The 22142-nt window shown below is 40.3% G+C and overlaps 1 protein-coding gene across 24 annotated transcripts in view; it reads right to left on the reverse strand.

Moving 5' to 3' along the window:
* Positions 1–22142, reverse strand: part of RIMS1 (regulating synaptic membrane exocytosis 1) — a 278881-nt gene that overhangs the window by 144681 nt on the left and 112058 nt on the right. For all 24 annotated transcript variants that reach the window (XM_063124987.1, XM_063124976.1, XM_063124984.1 and 21 more), the window contains exons 4-5: positions 7445–7788; positions 3540–4417 (exon numbers count right to left, since the gene is read on the reverse strand). In XM_063124987.1, the coding sequence (XP_062981057.1) occupies positions 3540–4417; positions 7445–7788 (1222 nt within the window). The remainder of the gene's footprint in view (positions 1–3539; positions 4418–7444; positions 7789–22142) is intronic.

Consider the following 22142-nt stretch of genomic DNA (forward strand, 5'->3'; position numbering starts at 1 on the left):
GTAGGTCTAAACACAATAGCTAAATCAACAAGTATTAAACATTTATGATGCTGCCTGCAGTTGCCAAATAGGGGGTGTAAAATTGTATCCTTCATGAAGAAGGCAAAACAACAGACAAGTCAATGGGAAAAACACAGATGTGCCTCTCCTTACCTGCATGTAAGGTTTGATTGACTTTAGAGACAACTTTTCCACAGGTGAGGGCAGAAGTGAAAATGATTAGAAGCAAGGGAATAAAAATAAAAGGGAATCCTTCAAAGGGATTTAAAGGGCACTCGTGGGACCCACCGCAATGGGGAATTTCCGGAAACAGCATTGGTCAGCAGAGCTCCCTTCTGCAAGCTGTGTTGATCTGACCCTTCTAGAAACAAATGTTTCTGCTAGTTTTGGAATTCTTTGGGAACCGGATTGCTTCAGGAACCACTATGTTCCCATTGCGCTAGCGGAAGGTATAGGTGCTGCCCCAAATGTGTAAAATGGACAATTCCTGAAGTCAACATTAATGGTTAAGATGATACAAGAGGATCTGTGAAATTGCTAGTGGTGGTCAGAAGCCCTGTTCTGTGACTGACCCTAGTGGTGGATGAATAAGTGGTGGCAACTATTGTTCTGAGATTGTGTACTGACCCCCTGATCTTATTTCTCAGTTTTAATGAAATATGGTGCCTTTAACAGAGAGATGTATAGGGCCTGAGGTTGTTTTAATCTGAATCCATTTCAACAGATGAACTGTCCATACTGCATGACAATGCTATGACGAATGTTAACAACAGAGGAATCCAGTTTCAGGCTCTCTGTGTATAGTGTGATGTGAGCTGTGAGAATGCATACGTGGGAATCACTTGAAAAGCCAGCCCATGGGTGGGGAAACAATCTGCTGGATCTGGTCCTTGTTGAAGTGGTTGATGCTCTTGTTGATAACTGAGGGGTGGGGTGAATCCAAGGTTACCTTAAGATAGTCAAACCAGAATAAGAGTTTGAGAGCAATGAACCATATCGCATGTTGGCGACTGAGACAAAAGATCCTAATGGAGTCTCCCATGCAATATTGAAGGATATTCATTCGTAAGTTAAATAACTAACAATCATGTTGCCCAAAGAGGACACCTCACCCTGACCAATGGCCATTATTTGCATGAAAGACAGGTACCTTAAACCGACCCTATTCCAAATACACCATGCAGAACCTCTTCTACATTCTGCGTCCAGACACAATCAGGAGCTTTTCTTTCTTTTCTTGTTGCTGGATTGTGCCATTATGTGGAAATCAGTGTGGACCACATCCAAAAACTGTGTTTAGACAGGACCAGAATTTTCATTTCTATCCATAGACCAATTACTGAGTTTTTATTACACCATGTTTATTTATCCACGGAGTCCTCCCTCGAATAGCTACACAGTGTGGTTTCAAAGTGAATATTTACATTAGACTCTGAGATGACTCATACTACAACTGGTATGACATGGACATGGCATCCATTCATAAGATCAAACTGGGTGAAAAAGGTATCACTTCATCCTGGTCATTCTATATTAGAGCCAGATCACTGGAATGTAAGGCAGGGAGATGGGTAAACCTAGGCCTAATCTGTACCAAGCAGGATATAGCACTATTTATTTATTTATTTATTTATTACATTTTTATACCGCCCAATAGCCGAAGCTCTCTGGGCGGTTCACAAAAATTAAAACCATCATAAAACAACCAACAAGTTAAAAATACAAATACAAAATACAATATAAAAAGCACAACCAGGATAAAACCACGCAGCAAAATTGATATAAGGTTAAAATACAGAGTTAAAACAGTATAATTTAAATTTAAGTTAAAATTAAGTGTTAAAATACTGAGTGAATAAAAAGGTCTTCAGCTGGCGACGAAAGGAGTACAGTGTAGGCGCCAGGCGGACCTCTCTGGGGAGCTCATTCCACAACCGGGGTGCCACAGCGGAGAAAGCCCACTATGGCCTAATCTACACCAAGCAGGATACTGCACTATAAAAGCGGCATGTAAAAGGCAGGAGCCACACTACTGCTTTATAGCGGTATTGAAGTGCACTGACAACTGTTGGGGCCTATTGACATATACCACTTTCATACTGCTTTCACAGTGCCATTATCCTGCTTGGTGTGGCTCCTGCCTTTTATATACTTCTTTCATAGTGCTATATCCTGCTTGGTGTAGATTAGGTCCTAGTCTTAAAGCAACATAATGAAGTCATCTCCTCCAAGCCAAACTGAACACATTAGTTTTGTGATTTTGGTTCCTGACCTTTCCTAATCCCACTACAGAAAGGCATCTGTGGAAAAATGGAATCTTGCGTGGAAGGCATGGAGGGGAAAGGGGAAGGTAAATGTCTGCTAAACCCTTTCCCTGCCAGCCATTGGCCTATTCAAAATCATATCCCCCTCCCCAAGCTGCTTTCCCATTTGTGACTGTCTATGGGAGTGGTGGCGGGGGAGGGGGGATCTTTTTCTCCATAGGGGAAAAAGCAATTCTTGCACCATCTGCTGTTCAAAGGGGGAAGGGGGAATTCAAACTCCTGCTGGACACACCTAAGCCTTAACCCTGCTTTCTGGGATATGGTACAAATCAGTGTACTGAATTAAACAGATATAGTGTGTGATAAATTTGTTTGTTAGCCATTCTGTGTTTATTTTGATAAAGAAAGGTAGGATATATGTTTTTTTAAAAAATAAATAAAGCCAAACATTATTTTCAAAGCTATTCTGTCAAGACTTAGAAATGCCTGACCTTGGCTGGATTGGACCCTAAATATTTTGCAAGTATAAATCCCATTGACCAATGGGAGAAAGTTAAGCATGTGCTTAACTCCCCCAACTCAGAGGGACTTGCAGCACAATTGTATGCATGTCTACTGAGAAGTAAACCTAATTGAGTTCAGTTGGACTTACATCTAGGTGCCGGATTGCAGCCTTAAACATGATTAATGCTTGCTGGATCATGCCTTTATTTATTTATTAGAATCCTACATTTCTTCCAAGGAGCTCAGAACTGGGCAGAAAATCCTCACAACTGTCTTGTGGGCTGGGGCAGGAAATTGCTCAGCAGAATGGGGAACTGGAACTGGTCTTCTGACATGCTTACACAGCAGCCCAGCCACTGTGCTACACCCCAGTTCTGACACACATTGCAATCTAGCCCACAACCACAGTTGACTTTAAAGGTGAAGGAAAAGTCCACTGGGAAAAGTCCACTGGTGATTGATGACTTGGAAGAAGAGCCATTCTATAACTACCCGTCATCTGATACATATAATCTATGGGTTGTATCCAATTTGAGTCTTACTTAGTGTAGACTTATTGAAATGAACAGGGTTTAACGTAGAACACACTTAGATACAACCCTTTTATGTCTCACAGTAAAACAACATGATGGAAAAACTATAAAGAAAACCCTTGATTTTAGATAATTCCATTAAATCATGAGAGCAAAGGCATGTTTGGACCAAATATTTTCCATACATAAGATATAAATTTTAATCTTTTTAAAAAACAACAACAACCCATGAACTTACCTTTTTCGCTGACACTTTCACTTTCTATTTCCACATCATCACAACTGGTATATTCAGGTGTTGATGCTCCTTCTTCCTCAGAGCTGCTGACGGACATTTGTCTCTTCTTTCCACCCCGTCTCGATCTATGAGGCTTTGGAGGAGATGGCCGCACTGATTCTGACTGGTCAGAACTAAGGGAATCATTCCTTAGCATGGTCTCCATTTTTTCCCGCTTTGCTTTCCGATTGAGAATAGCAGAGCTAGGATCTAGGCGACTCTGTGTTTTAAAGGAATCGTGGTTTTTGGATTCTAAGTGCTCTGTAGGAACCACACTATGCCTGGGAGTTGGTGGGCTATGATTAGCTAATTGTTTAGAGACGGATATCCTTACATCACCTGTTCTTTCTATCGAGTACGCCCTCTGAGCATCTGGGTGAGATTTTATGTCCTGAGTTCCTTGTAATGGTGAAGGCTTCCCTACTTTGCTCTCAGGCACCTCTGGCTCCTCGACTTCTGTATGGGGCAAGGCAACATCGCTGTGTCTTCTTTCATGCCGCACTTTTGAAACTTTTGCGTGCATGCGCATCTGCTGCTCCTCCGGATGAGGCTTCACAGGATACCTTGCCAAATTTGGATCACTCCTGTATCGAGTGTGATATTCATCTTCTTTCCTTTGCTTTTCTTCATCTCCTGCTTTGCCTTCCTCAAAATTGGGCGGAAAGTCTGAATAGTCCTGAGACGTCCCTTTCTCTAATCTTCTACCATCGCGTCTTTCTTTAGATTCCCTCTCCTCCGTTTGTCCTTCACCCTGCTGAAGTGAGGATTTTGGCACACGTCTGCGCTCACCTCTTGGACCTCCTTTTCCATTCTGTTCAGAACCTGTGGACGTCTTTTTCCTGAAGTGAAGGGGTGGCAGGGGGAGAGAAATAAGAAGAGAAATCAGACAAACTCATTCAATGATAAGTAGCAAAGCCAATTTTGTGCAAACTGTATCATTCTAGACACCAAAAAAGAAAAAGGCAGAGAAGGAACATAGGAAGCTGTCTTATACAGAGGCCTTAGCTAGACCTAAGGTTTATCCCGGGATCGTCCCTGCCTGCTCCCGGGATATCCTGTGTGTCATTTACATGAACAGGGATGACCCTGGGACAATCCCAGGATAAACCTTAGGTCTAGCTAAGGCCTGAGTCAGACCATTACTACATCAAGCTCATTACTGTCTACACTGGCTTTCCCCAATCTGGTGCCCTCCAGATGTTTTGGACTATAATGCGCAGAATTCCTGACTATTGCCTCTGCTGGCTGAGACTGATGAGAGTTGAAATCCATTATATCTGAAGTCAACCAGGTTGGGGAAGGCTGGTCCACACTGTCTAGCAGCGCCCCACCCCCACCCCTACTTAGAGAAGCCAGGAAATGAGCCTTGAATCATAGGGGAGAGGGGCAACTGGTACAATTGAGATAATTTGCCATGGGCCCCCAGAAAGCAAGGGGGGCTGCCTTCGCTCCTGTGTATAACACTGGCAACGGCCCTAGCCCTGCTACATTGCTCACCAGAGCCCCAGAAACACAGCAGCAGGGATCACATCTCATCTACCCCAGGCCTCAGAACCCCCATGGGCAGCCCGAGCATCAAGGCCAGCATTACAGGTAAACATGGTTGGACACTTGCCAAGGGCCCACAGCCCAGCAGGGGCCCACGGACAAGAGCCCCCCAGACTTGCTCCTTTTCTTCACCATTGCAACCTGCTTATTCACCTGCTTCTTGCTCTAGCCCAGGCAATGGTGGTGGTACAAAAGAGGAGGAGCAACAGATGCCACTGCCCAATGGCTCTTTGCAATGGTGGTAGCAATGGGGCGAAAGAAGGTGAGGAGCAATTGCTGGTGATAATGGCAGTGAGAAGGCAGACTGTTTAAGAAAGTGCCTTACCCAAGAGCCCTAAAAAAACTGGAGTTGGCACTGCCTGGCTTGTCAAGCCTGTTATCAACTACCAAGCTATTCTTTCCTATGGACTATAGAGAAGATGAAACAAAGTATTTTAACGTAATTATTATTTCCACCGTCTTTATTGTCTTCTGAAAAATAAAGGTCATTAAAAATCAGTAATTTCTGAGTCATTTAAAGTTCAACGTTGCTTTAGGGTACTTTTTTTTTTAAGAACTTATAAAAACTCTAGGTATTAAACTGTTCATTCAGGACTAGGCATCATGAGTCTAAATTTTTGTGCCAGAATGTCTGTTTGCTGTGCAAATGAACCCTGCTTCCTCTTCCAAATACATTTAGCAGACGTAAATCATCATCATCATAACTGTGCAGTCATTTTCACATAAGAAGGTGCATGGATTGTCATGGCATGAAAATGGCTCTGAGCATGTGAAATTATAAAGTGAGACTTAGATCTTAAAGAATCTGTGGAGAGAAGTCTTAATACCATTCTGAAATCTAACACTAGTCTGCAGCTGGTATGTATTCTTTTGAGGGCCTGAAGCAAGAAAATGTTCATTGTTGACCAGAAACCAACATCCCTGAGTCAGGTTATGACGTAATAAAATTGTACCTGAGTGCAATTACTCATAAGCCAATTGATCTAAGAACTCTTCCACCTTGCCTTAGTCCCGTGAGCAACTACTGGGTCTTCCAAAAATCCCATCAACTTCCCTCTTAGTAAAGAACATCAAGTTCCTGGCTAGCCTATCACCATCTAGGCAGTGGCTGGGTTCCAGGTAAGTAATATGAGCAGGCAGGCCGCATCAAAACATCCCAAAGCCTTTTTGTTATTGTCACTGATGGAGTTTCCACTAGTCCTGGACCAAAGCATTTGGCTCAGCGATTTTTTATGTGTTCAGGAGTGAGGCAAAATGCCCCTCGAAGGCCAAATTAATCTTCAGGGAAAGGGCAACTTTTAAAGATGCTTGGGTTCCTTACAAGATAGCCAAGAGTTTTCCTTTCATATATTTGGCTCGCCATCACTTCAAAGGCAGCTGAGCTGCTGATGGAAGTGGTGGCAAGACTTTTTGGAATGGGGGGGAGGGAGAAAGAAAGACCCTTGGTCATCAAAGGTAAGAACACCCCACCACCAAATACTTAGGATTCACCCACCCACCCCGGGATTTCCTGAATATTCTTCCCCCACCTTAAACAGGGGAAGAGTTGTTCTACAAAAGTGTATGCATGGAGATGGGATTATTTGGCCCAGCTTTAGTTTTAACCAAAAATAGAGCCACTGGCTCTTTAAAAGAATTTGTTTTTAAAAAGCTGCATAGGCAAAAACAGCAAATAGAACACTCAAACATATACATGGTAATCCCCTAAATCCATATGTCCCTGCTCTGGATCCCAGCCAGTATTTATAAAAACTAGTGCTGCAATGTTTAGCAGGTTAATCATTTTAATACATTTTAAAATATTCTGGCAGACCAAGAAGGTGCCTCTGATTAATTGATCAGCAGCTTTTAATTTTTAATAGTATTTTAATACAAGGACATATATATTTTTAAAAAAACTATGTAGATGACATGTGTCTTCTTACAGAGTTTACAGTACTTACTGTTGATGGTCAGTATAAAAATGATGTTAATAATTTTAAAAAAATGAATATGTGTATTTGGGAAATGGGGCTCAGAGCCTAGTCTCTCACTCCACTTTCTGTCTTCTTCTCTATTTTCCTTCTCTCCCCTTTTCCCTCACACCTTTGTAGGACAGGTAGCTGCTATGATGAAGGAGCATGTGGGATGAGCACATGTAGGGAAGGCCTCCCAGTTACCGTGTCCCCACCCCACTGCTGCAGCTGTCAGCATATTTTCCCGGCACACTAAAGCACTCTTGGAGCTTTGATATTTATAACGGTGGCCTCCACTGCTTAGATTATAACGGCAATTCTTCCAACAGTTACATGGACAAGTTCCATTGGCTTCAGTATTACCTCTCTTTTGGGGGTTCACTTCTAGACCTTGATGAAGTTTGCTTCTGCTCCAGGCCCATTGCTTGCTGCAAAACCTCTGTGCCTTTCCTTCTGTCGGTTTGCACACTAGAGGAGATTTCCTGTGAAGTGGCAGCGGTGGCTGTGCTTAGGGGGGTTTGAGATCTTGACCGTTCTTGAAGCCGGGCTTTCTTTTCCCTCGGTGACTCTGAACCGCCACCTGTCGCTGTATCACTCAGCGTTCCATCCTGACTGGACGGCTGCTGTGGACCACTTCCAAAAAACCACGCTCCAGATTTTGTTAGGATCTCTTGTTGCTTTCGGCATAAGTTGCATACCCACATAACCTGATTATAAAGAAAAACAAGAGTCTAAGCATTCTGCAGCTTCTCAAATGCTGGGTTGTCTAAACGATCAAGACAAGTAGACTAGATTTGTGATGTTTGTGGTGGCGCTCATGCTCCTGACATGCTGGTGGGGTGTGCTACTCTTGCTTGCTAACACCCAAACATACTGCAAGCAGGTATTTCACCTTGATTGCACCAAGAGTCAGTGTGGTGTAGTGATTAGACTATGATTGGGGGAGACCCGGAATCATATCCCTCTTGGCAAAGAAGCAAAACGGGTGATTGTAGGCCAAGCATGATTTCTCAGCCTAACCCACTCACAAGGCTGGTGGGAAGAGCAATGGAGGCAGGAGGAAGAGAGCAGACACCATAGCTCGGTGGTAGAATATGTGCTTTACATGCAGAAGGTCCCAAGTTCAATCTCTGGCATCTCCCATTAAAAAAGAAAGAGAGAATCAGACATCAGAAAGACCTCTGTCAGAGACCATGGAGAACTGCTGCCCATCAGAATTAACAATATTGGGGTAGCTGGGCAAATAGTGTGACCTGGTCTAAGGCAGCTTCCTATGTTACCCAAAATGTCTTGGAGGAAAGATGGCATAAAATCATCATAAATTTGTAAGCCTATGCGGCAGGGTCTTGCTATTTACTGTTTTACTCTGTACAGCACCATGTACATTGATGGTGCTATATAAATAATAATAATAATAATAATAATAATAATAATAATAAAAAGAAATAAAAAAAACTTGCAGTGGTCCTGACTCTGTAGCTGTCTAAATCCCCACACCAAAGAAGGGCTACAAAATGGTGGGAGGGCTTTAAAAAATGCAGACAGAGGAGAGTAACAAAGTGTTGTTAATGTGCGACGTGAGCTGAACTATGTATTGTGATATTCGAGCCAAGGGTTTTCTCCTATTCATTAATTATGATTAAAGAACTAAGCCAATGTAGATGAATGCTGGTTTTTGACCCCCTTCCAATCAAACATCCAATGTCACAGATATCGAAGATCAATTAGTCATTTATCTTGAGTATACTTCCATCACTCCTTGATGGGATTTGCCTCAGGCCTACTGACATATGTCTAAATATAATTATGTCTTTATTATTTTGAAACTTCATTTAGGGAAAAGAAACAAAAACCTTGCCTTACTCTAGAGCAGCCATCCCCAACTTAATGCGCTCCAGATGTGTTGAACTACAACTCCCATAATCCTACAGCCAGCAGAGCTTATGGGAACTGTAGTCCAACACATCTGGAGTCCATCAGGTTGAAGAAGGCTGCTACAGGCACATTTAAGAAGATCAAATATACATATTGCAACAATGTTTATCTGCTCTCGGGAAGGTCTGAAAGCAAGCAAGCAAGCAAGCATTCTTTTCCTAGGTCACTACTACTCGGTTTTTAAAATATAAATTCTTTCAGTAACAGTGGATAACAGCAACATACATTAAGGCCAGATGCTTGCCATAAGGGTTATGCAGGGATCAAGGTAACCATGCCCCATAAGTGATAATTGAGCCAAAAAGAAGTTAAAGTACAATTTAAAAAAAGGACACTTGTTCCCCAGTAAATGTCATTAGGATCAGGTTGTTAGCAAAACAATGGAAACAAAAATAAATAGAAAAAGGGGATTCCTAAGAACAAATTTAAAAGATAAATACATGGTAGATATCATTAGAGTTTAATGTTTTATAAACTTAGAAAAAGAATAAAGATTGGGTTGATGTACAAGAATGCGGAACACAAAAACAATGTACACTATATATTGAATAATAACATTATTAATATAGGTGAGTCCAATAAGAAGGAAGTGAAATAAAAAAGAGAAAATGAAAAATACTGAAGTGTTACTGATATCCACTGATAGAAGTCCACTGATAATGTGCGAAACACCACCACTTTCCACCAAATATTCCAAAATACATAGTACAGGCTCAACATATGTCAATAATAATGGAAATAAATAATCTTGCAATGGTCAATGCAAGAAGCAGCCTACATGCCAGGAATCCTACCTATGTCAAGAATGAAGAATGATTCTAGCACACATACTGGTATAAAATTATCTTTAGATAATGAATAGGGAATAAACACATAAAATCTTTAACAAGTTCATAGAATATATAAAGTAGTATTTATCAAAATAATCCCATATATATATATATATATATATATATATATGCTGCCGTTATTGACATAACACTTTTTAATTTAATATTAAAATTGTGGACATAAGAAGGAAAAAACAAATATGTTTGTCCATTGTCAGAAGATTTTTCCCTTTTTTACATAAGAGAAGAAAGTATAAGACTATTAATTAGGTTTTTTTAAAAATAAAAAAAATAGAAAATTTCTCAAAACGATAGAGCAAAAAGTTTTGGTTTTACTTAAAATTAAAAAGATAAGACCAAGTGAAGTAATAGTGACAGCATCAACAACAAACAGAAAGCAATCAAAAACATTCCTGATTGTTGTTATCTTTCTTTCCTTTATCAGGTATAGTTTGTCTTTGAAATGTACTGGAAGAACTGAACGTTTCTGAAGCTTTGCAAAATAAACAAATGAAAATACAGCTCAAAACTATACTATACAGATGTGCATATAAAATCAAATTGAAAACCTATTTGCATGCAATTGCTGGATATTTCCTATGTGTGAATTAGTATAGCATGTATCAAAATGTATAGATTTTAGCCAATATTTGTAAAAAATATGATGGTTCCGGGAAAGATGAAAAATAAGCATCCCAACCAACTCTCTTTAAAAAAGCTTAGAGTTTTGCACTGACTTTTGTAGGAAGTGGACCATAACCTAGATAGAGGAGTCCCCAAATTCCCATGTTCATTACTAGTAGGCAATGTACCTGATATGTTTTCCAATCAAAACTAGCAAATTAAAACAAATGCTCATTTGTGATTCTGTTTCTATGGCCTATATCTTACAATGAATAAACTCAAAACATTTGGAAATCAAAATCCAGCACAGTTTCATAATCTAAATGATCTAAAATAAGATTTAATAGTTATGGAATGCTCTCATAACATAATTTCCATTATATCACTGACAGACACTATTGAATACAACATATGTGAAACAAACATATCTTTTAAAACTAAACGTTTTGTGATAATTTTTTTGTTATACATTTGCATAGCTTTTGACTGCAGTTATTCCTTATGGGCATAACTATGCATCCTAAATAAATGAAATAGCCACGGCAGAAGTATATGTGTACGCACACAAACGCACGCGCACACCCATATATATATATATATATATATATATATATATATATGAAAATGCTGTATCTCTAGCAGTCATTTAGGGCTAGTAATCAAAGCATTAACACACGCACACGCACCCACCCACACCCACACAGATTATACAAGTAGTAAATCTACATTATACTCACATAGAGGTTATACTACCATCTCTTTTTAGGATTCTCTTCAGAGCTTAGTTGTTACATGTTTGGTTAGCTTTGAGCTATATTCACTCCAAATGGGTGAGGGTGGGTAGAGACAAAAGCCCTTCCTCAAAGAAAAAAAGGTGGGGGATAAACCTTGGGGTGATATAACGGTTTCAGTGAGAAAGCTGCTTACTGAAAAATATTGTGTAGGGAAGTATGTGGAGCAAGCAATCTAGCAGCATGCAGGAATTATATCCTGATTGAAAATACTGGGCCACGGTCCAAACTAATCTAAACTAAAGCAGGTCTGTGTAATAACTTATTTTAACAATCCACAGATGTTTGGCAACCCAAAAACACACTGATGAAGGATTACAGTCCTTTAATGTGGCTTCCGGACCTCCTCGTAGTGTACCAGGAACTTGGGGAAAGATTCTGTGTTAGAATGAATTAGAATATGCAGATATTCCTCATTCATTCTAACATAGCATTAGAAATAAGTGTGCAACTGACTCTTTTCTCGAGTTTGTCTTGATGCAGCATTTCAAGAAGTCACCAATAGTTTTACTGCATATGAATGTGAAGTACCACATTGATACGTGAACATGTGAAGTTTTCAGAGCCAAGTTGCTACCACTGTTTTAAGAGATCAATCTGTGTTCAACTGGACTTGAAGCATTCGTTTTCACATTACGTAATCATCTTGTGCATTATCATACCACAACTAATCTTGAGACTACTATGTGATACATCTATGCTAAAAATAAATAAATAAAAAGGAAGTCAAGCACACTGTATCCAAGCTTGCGTGTGTCAAAGATTCCCACACAAATCCATATAAAAACATTAAAGTGGTGGAAACATGCTGCCAGAGCAGTAAAATGACTCCATGCTTGCCCTGATGTGAACAGCCCAGGGTGTTTCATTCACAACACACATACAAGCCTCACACTTACTGTCTCTGGCCCTTCCAAGAGCGGTCCATAGCCAGCAGATACATTATTCCTGTACTAACACAACATGAAAGCAAAACTTGAAAATGCTTGCATGGGTATTATTAAAACACACTACATAGCATAAATTCACAATTACATTGTTAAATTTTAAGCGCTTCCTACACAAACAAGGAGGGTGGGAAAGCACCCTTAAACAGTTCCCATTTTTATTAGGCAGGGTGATACTGTGGGCCTCCAGATGCTGTTGGACTACATCTCCCATCATCCCTCACCAATGATCATGCTGGCTAAGGCTGATGGAAGTTGGAATCCAACAACATCTGGATGCTACAGGTCCCCCACTCCTAGTCTATAGCAATGCGAGGGCTAGTTCACACGCTCTGGACAGAAACTTTGTATGTTTGATCATGAGACCACATGTACAAATTAACATTGACTACTTTGAGACAATTATATCTCAGCATAATATGCCAAGGTATGAATGAGATTTTCCGTCACATAAGCAAACAAACTGGAAAGTTTTCAGTCAACCAAAGTTTCCTGGTTCAACCAAACCAAGAAACAATAGTTACCAGCTTTGGAAGAAACCAAGATAGAGAAAAAGATGATTTGAATATAGTTTAATACCCAGACTTATTCTGAAGCTGTTAAGAATAGTTTCCCAGTTCATACGAAATGGGAAACTATGGTTAATTGAAGACTTCCTGGTTTGTTCATTCCCAACATGATGGGGGAACTGAATAGACTGTATACACAGCCGAAAGACGAGATGTGATTTCCGGACCCTCCAATAATGTATGTAGTATACTCATGAACTTTGCTCTCTGTTTTGAGGGGAAAGAATGACACAATTTGATGCCATTTCTGAATACTTAACATTTTGTACAGATCCCTAGGAATAACTAGGGTTGGCTGCTTATGCTTGCTCCCACATCAGGTGGGGTCCAGTCAGTTTTCTTGTTGATTAGTAGAATAATCTCATTGTTGCATTTAATCATGATACTTTAGTGTTGGTTATCATATTTACTGCTTTGATAATGTTGTTGGGAAGATGTGCATAATGTGAAATAAATAACCACACAATTCCTGGCCAGAGTTTGTGTGAGTGAGATGCTACACTATATTTATGACCAGATATTCTTTAAAGTAGTTAGTGTAAACTTTCCATTAAAACTGTGCAAAGAAAGAGCAAATCTGCTTTAATTCGTATTCATTAAACAAAAAACCTACAGTTTACAAAACAATGTTAAGGCTCTACAGTTTTCAACCAAGCACCAAAAAGCAGGGAAATTGGGAGTTAAGGCTCACATGCCTTAATGCCACATCCTCCCTAAGGAGGCAGAAAGTGAAAGTGAAATTCTCGTTCTCCCAAAGCAGATATAAACCATGAGGACAGGATGGAGAATAGGATATGCAGAGGTGACTGTGGGGTTGTGGAAAACTGATGACAAACAACTTAGGGCCACCTACTTCTCTCTTTTTTTGTTTAGAGCAGCCCTTCCCCAACCTGGTGGCCTCCAAAAGTGTTGGACTACAACTCTTATCATTGCAAGTCAGTATGTCCCATGGTCAGGAATTCTGGGACTTGTAATCTCAAACATCTGGAGGGCAGCAGATTATGATATGCAATATAATATGCAGAGGTGACTGTGGGGTTGTGGAAAACTGAACATGAACAACTTCAGGCCACCTCAAAAACTTTTTAGAGTTTTTGAGGTGGCCTGAGTGCTGCTAGCTGCTAGCTCTGGAAGGACCTGGTGCCGTCTCTTCTAAAGTCTCAGGTCTTTCCGGTCTGGTGCAGTACTTGATGTGTTTCCCTGGTTTCTGGGGGCACTGCTTCCTCCTCTGAGGATTCCTCTGGCAGGGGCATCACACACACACACACACACACACACAGTAAAGTAAGCAAGTTGTTAATTGTAGGATTATTGTGCTGGAAAGGAGAGGAAATTCTCAGTAACATCTCTCATTCTCCCCCTTCCAAAGTTCCAGGCAGTTTTAAAAAGGCTACAATCCCCTACACAGTTACCTCGGAGTAAGACCATTACATTCAATGGAACTTACTTCTGAAAAGACACTGATGATTCCACTAAGGAAATGTCTGTGCTAAAGGAAGCAGGCGGCCATTTTATTTTCAACATTCTAATCTATCTGAGGCAGGAGGGAGGGGGAGAGCGAGGCTACTGAGCATGTGTCGCACTATACCTGAAGAAGGCCTCTGTATTCACTCTAATATTTATTTATTTATTTATTTATTTATTTATTTATTTATTTATTTATTACATTTCTATACCACCCAATAGCCGGAGCTCTCTGGGCGGTTCACAATAGGATAAATAAATATTAATTAAAAATCAACCGAAGGGAATTTTTTAAAAAAGAAAAGCCATTCCAACTACAGTGAAGGAGGAAGAAGACACCACCACTGATTTAATGGGTAAGGGGCTGAATACTGCAAATTTCATGGATAAAATAATCACCAGCCTAAATTATCAGAACCACTTTGATTCAGAGAGGGTTTTTTTCTTTTGTACTTTAAACTCCCCTCCTTCCCTCAATCTTTCACCAATCTTCTTGAAATTTTCAGGGTATGTAAAACCAACTATTCTTTCTGGCACATGTAAATTTCAGGAAGATTGATGAAACATTTTTGATGACACCTCCCCAATTACCCCTTTATAATAGTAGAATGCTTTATCAACTCTCCAACCTTAACTACAGGGACATTTCTGTGTCCCTGTATAATGTGGATGTTACTTGTTGATTCGAACTAGCTTTATGCAACATGTATCTCCAGACTGCTCTGTGTGTGTGTGTGTGTGTGTGTGTGTGTATGATTTATTTATTTATTTTAGCTATTACTGATACTTTGTCTTATCACAGCCAATAGCCAAAACAAATACTATTACCACAACTGCATCATCATCATCACCATCATAGTTAGTCTGCATGAGATAAATTTGAAGTAGTTTATATTTTACACACTCTATATTTCTATATTGTTGGACAAGGGAAGATGAGATTTACACTTCATTTTCATACTGTTTCCAATATTTGGGTAAGGCTGAAAATGTTTACAGCTTGGATACAAATCTTAAAACACATCATGCTGTGAAATATACAAACTAGTTTTTGCTAGACTGCTATGTTTTGATGACAGTATTGTTGGTTATGTGTGTTCAGGGAGAAGGAAGGTTTTCCTAAAAGCAAACCAAAAAGACACAGGGGTACATATATTTATCTATTGATTAGAGTGAACCATTTCATCATCCATCTTCAAAATGGCAATAATCATAATCCACAATAGCAAACTGTAATCAGAGTTGTATTAAGTCTTCCAGCACTTCTCACAGTAGGCCAGTGGGGCTAGTTCACACACAGGAAAGATCTCCCTTTCCTCACCCACAGGCTCTCTCCTATTACAATGAAAGCCCTTTTTTCTAGTACATTGTCAAGATTTGGTCACCCATGCTCAGAAAGTATAGTTTCAAATTAGAACAAGCAAAATGAAAAGTAAGATGAACAAAGACCGATTGGTGAAAAGAAAGACAGAGAGGTGATATTACTGCACTCTTTAACACCTTTTGGGGAGAATGGGGGGGGATAGCTTAGGAAAACATTGTTAAAAGACAATGACTGGGTTCAGACAACACAATAACCAAAGATTGTTTAAATAGTTGATAGTTGGTTATTTAACCCACCGTGAGCTATTGTGTTGCATGGCAGGAGTTTTTTAACCAACAGTTGGTTATTTGGCTGAAATAACCAATGCAAATAACCAACGCTGTGCAGAGTTGGCTATTTGAACCACTGTTGATTCTTGTGTAGTGTGGAGGGCACCATTGATTATTTCCTCAGCTACCGTTGGTTATTTCATCAGCCACAGAGTCGCAAGGCAAGAGTGGTCAAAGCAGCACCTGCCGCTCTAGTCTGGCCAGCAGGAGTTTTCAGCAGCAATGGCTGATGTGATACTAGTTGGAGGACTGAGGGTTCTTATTAAAGGGTACTAAGAAAATAAGAAGCACCATGCTGGATCAGACCAAGGGTCCATCTAGTCCAGCTCTCTGTTCAACAGTGGCCATCCAGCTGCCCATGGGAAACCCACAAGCAGGACATGAGTGCAACACCTCCATCCTGCCCATGTTCCCTAGCAACTGGTGTACCTCTAGTGTGTACTACTATATGAACATATGCATTCAGAGGTATGTTTAACAGAGATCAGTCCCAAGTCAGTATGCCTAGAACTGTAGCCATACTATGCACAAAAATTGCCACATTGAAAAACTGGTAACTCTTGCTTCAACTTTGTAGTGAACTTTTTTAGAATATTAAAAAAGGTATTTTTTAGGTTTCTGCTACAACATAAAAAAGTAAATGTTGTTTAATATTTGAACTTATATAGAACATTTATATCTGAGAGGAAAACTGTAAGAAGTTGTGAAATGAATTGCATGTGAAAAAATAGAAATTCGATGTCTTCCTCATGTAAATAAAACCTGACAGCACAATACTATGCAGGTTTACTCAGAAGTAAACCACAATGAGTAAATGCGGGCTTATTGAGTAAATGGGGTTTACTCCAGGGTAAATGTGTATAGGATTAATACCTGAGTTATATAATTTTGTCAGTTTCCTCCGGCAGTATCTGAGTTAAGAAATACATATCATATTGCTGTGCCATGGTGAACTTCCACTAACAGCTGGCTACTGGAAATTAACTCTTGGCTATGAAGCCCAAATATAATTTGTAGATCCCTGGCCATGTCACTAACCATTTTGTGGACCACTCCTCCCACCAGATGCCTCAATGGCTCTCTGCCAGCCAAATATGAAAAGCTGACACTGCAATCTTATCGGAAATCAGAACGATTGCCACAAGTCAAGTTTTTAAAAACCTGGAGGACAATATGGGAAAACCATGGAAATCAACAGTTTAGTAGAGCCGTTTCCCAGATTCTCCTTAATAAATCAACTGAACCAATTGTGGCAGTCCCAGAAAAAAATGCTTGGAAGCACCCAATATCATGGAAAGAGACCCACCTCTTTATCTCAGGATGTTAACGTTGGAACAAAACGATACTAATTTTAATACTTGCTCATTTACTCTCAGCAAATAATGCCCAAAAGCACAACTTTATGTATGTTTACTCAGAAGTAAGTATCATTATGTTCAGTGGGCTTTCTCCGTAGTTAAGTATGTTGAGGATTTAGAGAGCTAAATCTGTTTAGTCTCATTATTCCAAACATACACATTAACTACAACATTTTCCTCTCTTGAAAGTATATACTTGAAATATTTATTAATTACATTTACATGCCAATTTTTGAACTTAATAGATCTATAAAGGTGGTTCACGAATTTTGAAAGTCCAATTACAATTACATCAACCATCAAAACGAAGAAGAAGAACCAAAGAGCAGTAGAAAAGCAACACACACCCCAAAACCTAATTAAGCAACAGTACAGGCCAATAAAAATAGCCAAGCAAAAGAACCACTTCAGTCTCAGAGGGCCCCAAAGGCCTTCTGGAAAAGCACAACCTTCACCTGGTTTCCAAAAGCCAACAAAAGAGAGTATATTGAAGTTCTCCAGCAATGGAGCTTCATAGTCATGCTGCTGCTGCACAAAAGGTCCTGTCCCAGGTAACCCTATAACAAGTTCCAGATAACAGAAGGACCTTAACCAGGGCATCTGAGGAAGATCTTACAGTGCAGATAGGTTCACATGGAAGAAGACAGTCTTGCATTATTGTAGACCCAGGTGGTTTAGAGATCAAGATCAGAGCTCTGAATTGGGCTCAGAAACCAACTGGAAGGCAACGAAACTATTTTAAGATTTGCATCATATGCTCACCCCACACAACCCACTCAACACTATGGCAGCCATGTTTGAAACTAGATTTGGTTTTCGAAAATCCCTCCACTTAGAGGTTTACAGTAATCTAAGGTGTTTCCATATGAAGCTTGTATTGTGAAATTGCCCTACCATTCACTGAATTTTAAGTGGGGTCTAGACATCTTCTGCTTGTAACCATATGTTTTTTTCTTTCCACAAAATATCCATTAAGGAAGAAAAGACAGAATATCTCTGCAATATCTTTTGACTGTTAGCACTAGGAGCCAGCTGTCTGGAAGTACCCTTTGTCTGGATATGACTGAAGCATAAATTACTATAAGCCAAGTTGGCAGAAAGCACTCTTGGCTACTGCTGAACCTTGGCATCCAGGAGCAGCACCAGATCCTAAGGCATACCCAAGCTGTGAACATGAGTCATCCGGGCAAGAGCAAAGACACCTAAAACAGGTTGTCAACCTATCCCCAAGTTGCTTATGTTCAAACTAAATATAACCTCCCTCTTGTCTTGATTACCTCCATCTTATCGGGATTAATTTTCAGGTTGTTTGTCCTCAGCCAGTCTGTCACTGACCTGAGACATCTATTCAGGAATTCCACTGTCTTCTTGTGATCAGATGGAAAAGAGAGGTAGAGTTGGATTTCATCACTGTACTGATGACACTGCACTCCAGATCTCCAGACAATGTCACCAGCAGTTTAAGGCAGATGTTATCATGTATGGGAGACAAGATGTTAGCATTGGGGACAAGATGGATCTTTGCAGCACCCCTTAAAACAAAGGCCATGGGATGGAGCAGCAATCTCCAGATGCCACTTTCTGAGATCTACTCTCCATGAAGGACCAAAACCAGTGCTTAGCAGTGCCTTCCAGTCACATTCCAGCAGGGCAGCCCAGAAGGATAACTTGGCCAATAGAACTGAACACTACTGACAGATCCAAGAGAACCAATGGGCATGTACACTCCCTGTCCATCACCAGTGTATCCAAGGCAGTCTCTGTTCTAGAATTAGGATTAAAGTCAGACTGAAAAGAATTTAGTTCACAGGTAGGCAAGTGTGGGGAATATGGGGGGCACTTTCCACTCCCAGACACCCCATGGACTGCATTGCTCCCACTGCAATGGCAGTAGCAAAAAAAAACCTCCAAAAAACTTGGAAACCAGCTAAATTTGTTCTTTTGAAGCTTCCATAGTGGTTTGCTGTTGAAATTGCCCCATAGCATTGGCATTGGGGGCAGTACCGGATGGTGAAGGGTATAGCCACATGGTTTCCACTCCTAATCCAGATAATCATTACCCTCCAAGAACCCCTGGAGTTGGCAGGGTCACCAAAACATGCTTTAATGTCTAGCCTAAACAGTTATTAATATCAATTTTTCTCTTAATAAAACCCAACTAACAAATATGCAAGAAATTTTAAATCTATTTTTAAAATCTTCTTTGGAGCAGGAGGGTCCTTCTTTGGGGTTCTTTCCATAAGGAGCTCCTATGGTTGTCAGCCTGAATGTTCAAATTCTTTCGTCTTCTTTGATTTGCCTACCTTAGGTCTAGGGAGATAAAACCAAGATTTCTGTCTGTCTTACAATTACAGGTGAGTAGGATTCATGCAGATGACACCATTTGAAAACACACACCTTGGTTAGGAAGTAAAAGGCCCCATTCAGAAGACTCCTTAACCCACGGCTTTAACCATGGTGAATAAGGCCATAGTTTAAAGTGTCTTCTGAACAGGGCCAATCTTGGTTAGGTCAAGTATGGTCAAACTGGTATGTCTTAACATCAAGCACAGAGCTCGGGATAGACTCTAACTTGTGTATACAAAGTCTAGCCAAAACACCCCGTCTCCATGATTAAAGAAAAAAAGAACACTAGGTAGTGTCACGTCCCAGGCTCAGCAACTCCCTGAGGATGACTCAGAGCCCAATGAGTCACTGGTTGCCCCACTTCAGGGAGAGCCCTTGGCAACCCCTTAGATATCTTCTCCCAGTCCTTGCTTACTTAGACCTTCCCTCAATTTCAGATTCTGGGGTTCTCTTGTCCTTTAAAAACACGACAGCATGAGGCTCCAGAAATAACTGCAGGGCCTTTAAGGGCTACTGTAAGTATCCAGTGAGGGTGGAGCCCCTGAAACTACTGGGTTACCAGCTTTCTTAAGGCCTTAGTTGTCTGCAGTTCCTTGCTGAGACAAGCGCTCTCTGTGAAGAAACACTCTAGTGAACATCCCTTGCAGTATGCTGTCTAGTTCCCTTGCAGTAACCCTGTTTTTCTTGACTTGACTGTGCTTAACCAGACATGACCCTGCTTTACTGGACTTGATCCTTGTCTACCTGATACTAAACCATCTACACATGCTATAGGCTCCTTCCCCAGACATCAAGCCAAGCCAGGACAGGTGGAGAATGCATCACATACCTCATTATTAACACTGATGAGTGCTTCCTTGTGGGCTATTAATTTCTGGCATTAATTTCAAACCAATGCCTATGAAGGATCAAGCTTTCTTCTAACAATCTGATCAACAAACTAGTAAAATGCTAGCGCAAAGGTCAGGGTCAAGGCAGCAGCTAATAGGATTATGGCCACAAACCTACACAAATATATTAGGAAGCAAATCTCAAGTCTGATCTGAGCGAGTAACTGAACTTCCAGTTAATGTATGTTTGGAGTTGGGTTGTAAGGCCAGTAAGCTACAATTCTAGCAACACTCACTTTAGTTCCACTAAAGTCAATACTAGGGTGACCATATGAAAAGGAGGACAGGGCTCCTGTATCTTTAACAGTTGTATTGAAAAGGGAATTTCTGCAAGTGTCATTTGTATATATGGAGAATCTGTTGAAATTTCTTCTTCATCACAACAGTTAAAGCTGCAGGTGCCCTGCCCTCTTTTAAATCTGGTCACTGTAGGATAGCTCCTGCAGTTTTAACTGTTGTGATGAAGAGGGAATTTCACCAGGTTCTCCATATATACAAATGACACCTGCTGAAATTCCCTTTTCAATGCAACTGTTATTTATTTATTTATTTATTTATTTATTACATTTTTATACCGCCCAATAGCCGAAGCTCTCTGGGTGGTTCACAAAAATTAAAACCACAGTAAAACACCCAACAGGTTAAAACACAATTACGAAATACAGTATAAAAAGCGCAACCAGGATAAAACCACACAGCAAAGTTGATATAAGATTAAAATACAGAGTTAAAACAGTAAAATTTAAATTTAAGTTAAAATTAAGTGTTAAAATACTGAGTGAATAAAAAGGTCTTCAGCTGGCGACGAAAGCAGTACAGTGTAGGCGCCAGGCGGACCTCTCTGGGGAGCTCGTTCCACAACCGGGGTACCACAGCGGAGAAAACTGTTAAAGATACAGGAGCCCTGTCCTCCTTTTCATATGGTCACCCTAGACAATACTGAATCGGCAAACACTTCCATTCCCTTTCAAAGGGTTTCATTTCAATGCTGCCTGAAGGTTTACAAAAGGCCTGACCCTTGGGGCTTCCTTTTCTGACTTTAAAAGGAATGTTTAATTTTTCAAGCATCTGGTATTGGATGGCTTTTATTAGTGGAAGTGTGAAGACATGAAGTTATATGAGATCTTCCAAATACTTTAGCAACTAAAAGAATGTACCATACAGGAGGGGATCTAGATAAAAAGCACATCAGAGGAGGCTGGAGTCTTAAGAGAGAAGAAAGGACATGTCAACAAAAGAAAGAAGCATAGCTGGCAAATTAAAGCATGGGCAATAATTCATGACCAGTACAGGAAGCAACTAATAACAAAAATAATACAACATTGGTATCACTTGTGAAAACACTCAAAGTTTCATTTACTTATTATGCTTATATCTTTGCCCTTCTTCAATGATGAACTCAAGTTATCATAAGTGTGTGGGTGGGTGGTGGTAGTCCCAAATGGTCTTCCACCCAGGCACTGACGGTCGAGCAGAAGATTCAACCTACATAGAATACACTGGACCCAGAAAGGCCTGTGGCCACCCCTGTTTAATACACATCAACCTACAAAATCTGTGTGTGAAAAGTATAACAGCAGAAGCATGATAACTGCTATAGAAAGTAATTACAGTGCTGTATGAAAATTTCCACAAGCACTTGCACTGGTGTTTG

Source organism: Elgaria multicarinata, chromosome 4 (genome assembly GCF_023053635.1).
Source record: "Elgaria multicarinata webbii isolate HBS135686 ecotype San Diego chromosome 4, rElgMul1.1.pri, whole genome shotgun sequence".
Taxonomy (NCBI): domain Eukaryota; kingdom Metazoa; phylum Chordata; class Lepidosauria; order Squamata; family Anguidae; genus Elgaria; species Elgaria multicarinata.